The sequence below is a fragment of the Myotis davidii genome, unplaced genomic scaffold (assembly GCF_000327345.1).
Source record: "Myotis davidii unplaced genomic scaffold, ASM32734v1 scaffold590, whole genome shotgun sequence".
In the NCBI taxonomy this organism is placed as follows: Eukaryota; Metazoa; Chordata; class Mammalia; order Chiroptera; family Vespertilionidae; genus Myotis; species Myotis davidii.
In genome coordinates this window covers 724,604-731,013 of record NW_006282381.1, presented here as the reverse complement: position 1 = coordinate 731,013, position 6,410 = coordinate 724,604, and the positions used below count along the sequence as shown (strand labels likewise).

At 63.0% G+C, this 6,410-nt stretch overlaps 1 protein-coding gene across 1 annotated transcript in view; it reads left to right on the top strand.

Moving 5' to 3' along the window:
* Window positions 1-6,410, top strand: part of KIFC3 (kinesin family member C3) — a 31,064-nt gene that overhangs the window by 20,552 nt on the left and 4,102 nt on the right. The window contains exons 7-14 of the mRNA XM_015558797.1: window positions 3-92; window positions 813-986; window positions 1,556-1,703; window positions 1,783-1,913; window positions 2,987-3,098; window positions 4,085-4,266; window positions 5,065-5,169; window positions 6,308-6,403. Coding sequence (XP_015414283.1) covers window positions 3-92; window positions 813-986; window positions 1,556-1,703; window positions 1,783-1,913; window positions 2,987-3,098; window positions 4,085-4,266; window positions 5,065-5,169; window positions 6,308-6,403 — 1,038 coding nt within the window. The remainder of the gene's footprint in view (window positions 1-2; window positions 93-812; window positions 987-1,555; window positions 1,704-1,782; window positions 1,914-2,986; window positions 3,099-4,084; window positions 4,267-5,064; window positions 5,170-6,307; window positions 6,404-6,410) is intronic.

The following is a 6,410-nucleotide window of genomic DNA, read 5'->3' as shown; positions in this document are numbered from 1 at the left end:
AGAAGGCGCAGGAGGAGGAGCGGCTCAGCCGGCGCCTGCGGGACAGCCACGAGACCATCGCCAGCCTGCGGGCCCAGTCGCCGCCCATCAAGGTGGGAGCCTGGGCGGTGCCTCGGGGCTTGGCCCCTGGTGCCCGGGGCAGGGCTGGCATGCAGGGGGAGGTGTGAGTGGTGAAGGCGGCGCTCCAGTCTGCACTCAGGCAGTCTCTGGCCTGTCCCCCCTCGTGCTCTCCAGGGCCAGGCACGATGTAGGCATCCGGCAACCGATGGTGGAGGTGCCCACTGCAGGCCAGGCAGGGTCATAGGGCATCACCGGGTGCCCTCATCTTTGCTTTCTTTGCTCTGTGCTGAGGCTGGGGCCACAGCCGGGCTCATAGTGGCTCATTAAGAGGAGAAGGTGCCCTAACCGGTTTGGCTCAGTGGATAGAGCGTCGGCCTGCGGACTTAAAGGTCCGAGGTTTGATTCCGGTCAAGGGCATGTACCTTGGTTGCAGGCACATCCCCAGTGGGGGGGTGTGCAGAAGGCAGCTGATCGATGTTTCTCTCTCATTGATGTTTCTAACTCTCTATCCCTCTCCCTTCCTCTCTGTAAAAAATCAATAAAATATATTAAAAAATAAAAAAAGAGGAGAAGGTCCCAGGAGGCCCTGGCAGCAATCCGGGAAGCCAGGACTTCGCAGCGCCGCTGGCTTTTTCAGGGGCTCTTGGGGTGTCCCTGAGGGTCCCCTCCCCAGACCAGCTGAGTCCCAGGGCCTCTGAGTGAGGTCGAGGCGCACTCGCACTCCCATGCTCTCCTCCCTCTCGCGCCCGCAGTATGTCATCAAAACGGTGGAGGTAGAATCGTCCAAGACCAAGCAGGCCCTCACCGAGTCCCAGACCCGGAACCAGCACCTGCAGGAGCAGGTGGCCATGCAGAGACAGGTGCTGAAGGAGATGGAGCAGCAGCTGCAGAGCTCGCACCAGCTGACCGCACAGCTGCGGGCCCAGGTGCGCAGGCCGTGGGGGGGTGGTGCGTATTGGGGTGTGTGTGGGGGTGCGCATGGCTGTGGGGCAGGACGGGCACGCAGCAGAGGCCAGCCTTTCGTACAGGCCACAGACCCAGGCTCCGGTCCCTCCTCTTCCCGCTGACCGTGTGACCAAGGGCCAGTTTTGTCGGAGTCTCTGTTTCCTCATCTATAAAATGATGTGATCACACCTCACAGTGCGGCTCAGGGACCGACTCACAGGAGGCTCTTCTCACAGAGGCCTTGGGCCCAGCACACCCGCTCTCTGAAGGGGCTCTAGTCAGTATCATAGCAAACACGCTCCCCTGACCCTGGGCTGTGCGCACCTGTTATGTGGCAGGACCCAGGTTGGTGCTAGAGCAACATAGGGAAGTAGCTGCATGGAGCTCACAGCTCTGTGGGGGAGAGAGATGGCCATCCTACCCCTCTCCTGTGTGTGCATGTGCATGTGTGTGGGGGGGCGGGGGGAGGTAAGAAGAGACAGGGCTTCTTTCTGGCAACGCCCCCCCCGACCCCAGCCCCACATACTGAGCCTCTGGCCTTGGCCGCCAGATCGCCATGTACGAGGCGGAGCTGGAGCGGGCGCACGGGCAGATGCTGGAGGAGATGCAGTCCCTGGAGGAGGACAAGAACCGGGCCATCGAGGAGGCCTTCGCCAGGGCCCAGGTGGAGATGAAGGCCGTGCACGAGAACCTGGCAGGTGAGCCGCCACCTGGGCCCCGGCCTACCCCGCGCTGCACCCCTCACCCCGCCCGCCTGACACCCGTCCGGCCCCATAGGCGTCCGGACCAACCTGCTGACGCTGCAGCCAGCGCTGCGGACCCTCACCAGCGACTACAACGGGCTCAAGCGGCAGGTGCGCGGCTTCCCCCTGCTGCTGCAGGAGGCCCTCAAGGGCGTCAAGGCCGAGGTGAGTGCCAGCCCTGAAAGGGGGGGCGGGGCTGGGAGAGGCCTTGCGCCCTTGGGCACAGGCCGCATCCACCCAGGAGCTCTTCCAAAATGCAAACCGAGCCCCAGACAACTGTGCCTCTCCTGCCGCTTCATCCTCTCCCCCCTACACACACACTGCCACCCAGACCCTGTTTGAAAAAGTCTGCTCAGGGGCAGGCATCTGGGCATTTGTTCTATTCTGACCCTTGAACCCAAACATGTTACAGCCCCATATCTCAGACATGCTACCTACATCCGTACACCTGCGAGCTTGGATTTAAGTTTTGCGAGCTGCGCGTGTGCGATGTGAGAATAGCCAGTGTCTCTCACGGGCCTCCCACACGCCGAGCCTTTTATAGCCACCGGCTCCTTGGATCTGAATGATGGCTCTGCAGGGTAGAGAGACTGATGTATTTTAGGAGTAGAAAATAGTTCTTCTTTAAAATATGATGTCAGTAAAACATGGACATGGTAGAAAGAAGGGCATCAGAAAGAAGGAAAGGACTCTACCACCCTGCTCCCTGAAGGCGGCCTCTGTGCCAGCAATTCCCGGGCGTTCTGTGCCCTCTTACCCACAGGGCAGCGTAGGGGCGTGTGCCCAGCCTCCTGCTGCTTCCCCTGCGAAACGCAGCGTGGAGATCTTTGCCTACCGGCTCCTACAGATCCACACGAGTTAGATGCTGTTAGCCCCACTTTACAGATGGGAAAACTGAGGCTTGAAAACATGGAGCCTGTTGCCTCGGGTCCCAGCTACTCGGGGTAGAGCTGGGTTTGGGGTCCAGCGGAATCTGAGGCCGAATACGAATGCTGTGGCGTGAAGCTGAGATGCTGCTCTTTGCTTGTGCAGCCGGACATCCTTGAACTATGGGCTCAGCCTCTCGGGGGACGGGGGGCGGGGGCGGATTCCGTTTCCTTCTTTGTAAACTGGAACTGGTAGCAGCACACCCCCCTCCCCAAGGGAACTCAGCCCAGGGCGAGGGACAGTGCTCAGCCAGCCGGGGGGCAGGCAGCCTGTGGAGCTGCCCCCCGACGGTGCTGCGTGTCCCCCACCAGATCGGCCAGGCCATCGAGGAGGTCAACAGCAACAACCAGGAGCTGCTGCGCAAGTACCGCCGGGAGCTGCAGCTGCGCAAGAAATGCCACAACGAGCTCGTGCGGCTGAAAGGTGACTGCAGGCGGGCGGGGGGCGGGTGCCGGACAGGGGTCCTCTACCTGGCTCAGGGATGATCCTGCCCCTCCCCATGGCCCTCAGCACCGCTCCTTGGAGCTCTGCCCTGTCACGGAGGAGCTGTTGTCTTTCCATCTTTGAGGATAAAGCCACGGAGACACAGAACAGTTAGGGCTTGGATCTGTCCAACCCCAAGGCCCTGGCCAGTGTCCACAGCAGCCGCCCCCAGGCCTGGGTGGTGAGGGGCTGGAATGCCTCCTGTTCTGACCTGGGGCCGGCCACGCCTGAGATTTCACCCGTTCATGGCACAAAGGCCTAGGGAGCGCCTGTCCTGTGCCAGGTGCTGCTCCGGACGCAGAGACCTGGCCGTGGCCCACAGGCGCCATCCCTGCCGCACGGTGCTCACTTCCGCTGGGAGGGCAGACAGTGACCCTCCAGCAGCCAGAGAACCCCCACAGGGGTTCCCTTACCAGGGCTGGGGGGAGGGGTGCTGGGGGGCTTCCTGGAGGAGGCAAAGCTAGACCTGAGACCTGGGCTGGGAGTTGGCGTGGACAGGTGGAGGGGGACGGGGCCCCCGGCGAGCTGTGGTGGGGAGTTTTCTCTTCATTCCAGGGGCACTGGGATCCCACTGGAGGGCTTGAAGATCCACGCCTCCAACACCCTGCCCCCCGAAGGCAGCCTGTCTGCCAGCAATTCCCAGGGCGTCCCCCCCTCCTATCCACACGATCCCACAACTGACCTTTCTCCCTGTCCCCAAGGGGAAGCTCCTACCCTCCACTGGTTTGCTCAGGAAGAAAATGTACCAATAAGGGAATTCATACTACAGTGTGAGTGACTGATAAGAGCTGTGTGGCCCCAGGGGCCTGCTTAGAAGGCAGGAGGCTCCTGAGCCACGAGCCTGCTGAGGATTCCAGCGGCACGAGCACGGAAGCCGCCTGGTCTTGACCCAGCCCGTCCCCTTCTCTGCTCCCCCACCCAACCAGGCAACATCCGGGTGATTGCCCGTGTCCGGCCAGTCACCAAGGAGGATGGGGACGGGCCGGAGGCGAGCAACGCGGTGACCTTCGATCCTGACGATGACTCCGTCATCCACCTGCTGCACAAGGGGAAGCCTGTGTCCTTCGAGCTGGACAAGGTCTTCTCCCCGAGGGCCTCCCAGCAGGACGTGAGTGTGGCTCTCAGGTGGGATGGGGGGAAGGGATGGAGCAATGGAGAGAGGGGGACACAGAGACACTCACCAGGAAAGGGACAGATGGGGGGGGACGGGGGGCAGAAAGCAGGGTGAGCGTGGGGGAGACGGGATAGAGAGGCCTGGGTGTCAGGGTCCCTCTCTCCTTCCCTCTGGAGAGAAGAGGGTGGGAAGCGAAGACTGAGGGCGTTAGAATCCGCTGCTGGGAAGGAGAGATCCATGCACAGTCCCTCCCACCACGTGGCCCCGCCCACCCCAAAGCTCCGCCCACCCACGTGGCTTCTTACGGTCACATGACCCTGGCCAGCTCTGAGCCGGGTCCCTCCAGCCTCTGAGAGGCCTGAGGTCTCAGCATCTGCTCTTGTCTCATCCCTGCCAGGGCCAACGTGCCAGGCCTGTTTGGCCTGTGCTCTCCTCTCTCTCTGCCCGGCTCTACCTTTGCCCCGTCCTCTGCCCACGGTCAGGCATGTGACTGGCCGCTGCCTTCCTCCGGCTGCGCCCTCTAGGGGTGGGGCGGCCCCTTGCTCAGGTGTTGGGGGCAGTAAGCCGGCCCCGCCTTCCCCTCCGTCTTTGGGCAGCGAGATTACCATCCGTGTCCAGTGCCCCTGACTCCTTAGTCCTGGATTGCTCCACAGTGAGCCGTTGTCCACAGTCACGTGCTGTGTTATTGCTGAAGGAGGGAGCGGTCAGGGGGGGTGGCTGGAAGAGATGGTGGGGACCCTGGTCCCAGCAGCCCCTGCAGCCCCACACCCTCCATCCCATGTCCCCTCCTAGGTCTTCCAGGAGGTGCAGGCCCTGATCACCTCCTGCATCGACGGGTTCAATGTCTGCATCTTCGCTTACGGCCAGACGGGTGCTGGCAAGACGTACACGATGGAGGTGGGTGCCCGCTGAGGCGGGGTTCAGACCGTGAGGACCTCCCCTGGCTGCCACGGGTGGGGGCTCAGGGTCCTGCGTGGTGTGTTGTGCCTCACTCGGTCTTCACAACCTCCCCGCCACCAGGGCCTGAAGAGGGGGCGCCTTGCCCAAGGGCACTGGGATGGTCCCCGTGGTAGGAGGGGCAGGGGTGACGACAGCCACCTCACAGAAGGGTCCTGGCCTGAAGTCAGAGTCAGTCTTCATGGAATGGATTGGGCTCCACACGCATTTATTGGGCTCCTGGGGTACGGCTGCCCGGGCTGGGCCCTGGGGCTACCAGGATGGATGAGGGCAGGTCTCCATCCTGGAGGGGGTCCCGGCCCCCGTGGGAGAGACTGGCTGATGAAGACTGTCGTGGGTGGGAGCCCTGCTCTTACCTGCCTCCTCCTGCTTGCGGCTGTCCCCTCCCCTCGGGGACCCGGCCTCTAGAGGAGGAAGAATCTTGTCTGTAGATGAAAATGGAAGGCTGGCCCCCCGGGGTCTTTGGTTTGTCAGCATTTCCCTGGCTCTTGACGGGGCGGTTTCCTGGGTAGAGACGGAGCGCAGGTGTCCTGGTGTCGGGACAAGGCGAGTGAGAGGGCCCTTCGGTGGGAGGGGCCCTGAGAGGGGAAGCGAGAGCCCAGGTGAGATTTCCTCAGAAAGGCCGGGAGCGCAGGGTCCCAAGGTCCCTGCCGGCTCCGCCTGGGCCTGCCCTCCACCCCCTAGAGCCCGGCTCACGGCCTCCCTGATATCGGCCCCCTGTGGGCAGCGGCAGGGAAATCGGGTTCCCCGTGTCGGTCCCAGGCGGCTCACCAGGGCCAGGTACACATCTGGCTCCCAGCAGCCCATGTGCTGTCCCCGGCCGGCGTTTCACCTGGGCGCCCTGCTCTGTCTAGGGCAGTCCGGCAGGGGGTACCATTTTAAAGGTGGGAAACTGAGGCCCAAGTAGGTGAATGAAGTTGCTTGCAGTTGTGGGGAGGAGGTTTGGGGACAGATCAGCCTGCAGACGGAGGCTTCGGGCAGGGAGGCTGGGGGCCACAGGCACCCTGTGAGCATCTGCACGGGCCACCCCTCATGGTGGGGAGGGGACCAGCTCACGGGGCCTTGCCTCTGCCCCCAGGGAACCCCTGAGAACCCAGGCATCAACCAGCGGGCCCTGCAGCTGCTCTTCTCCGAGGTGCAGGAGAAGGCCTCCGACTGGGAGTTCACCATCACCGTCAGCG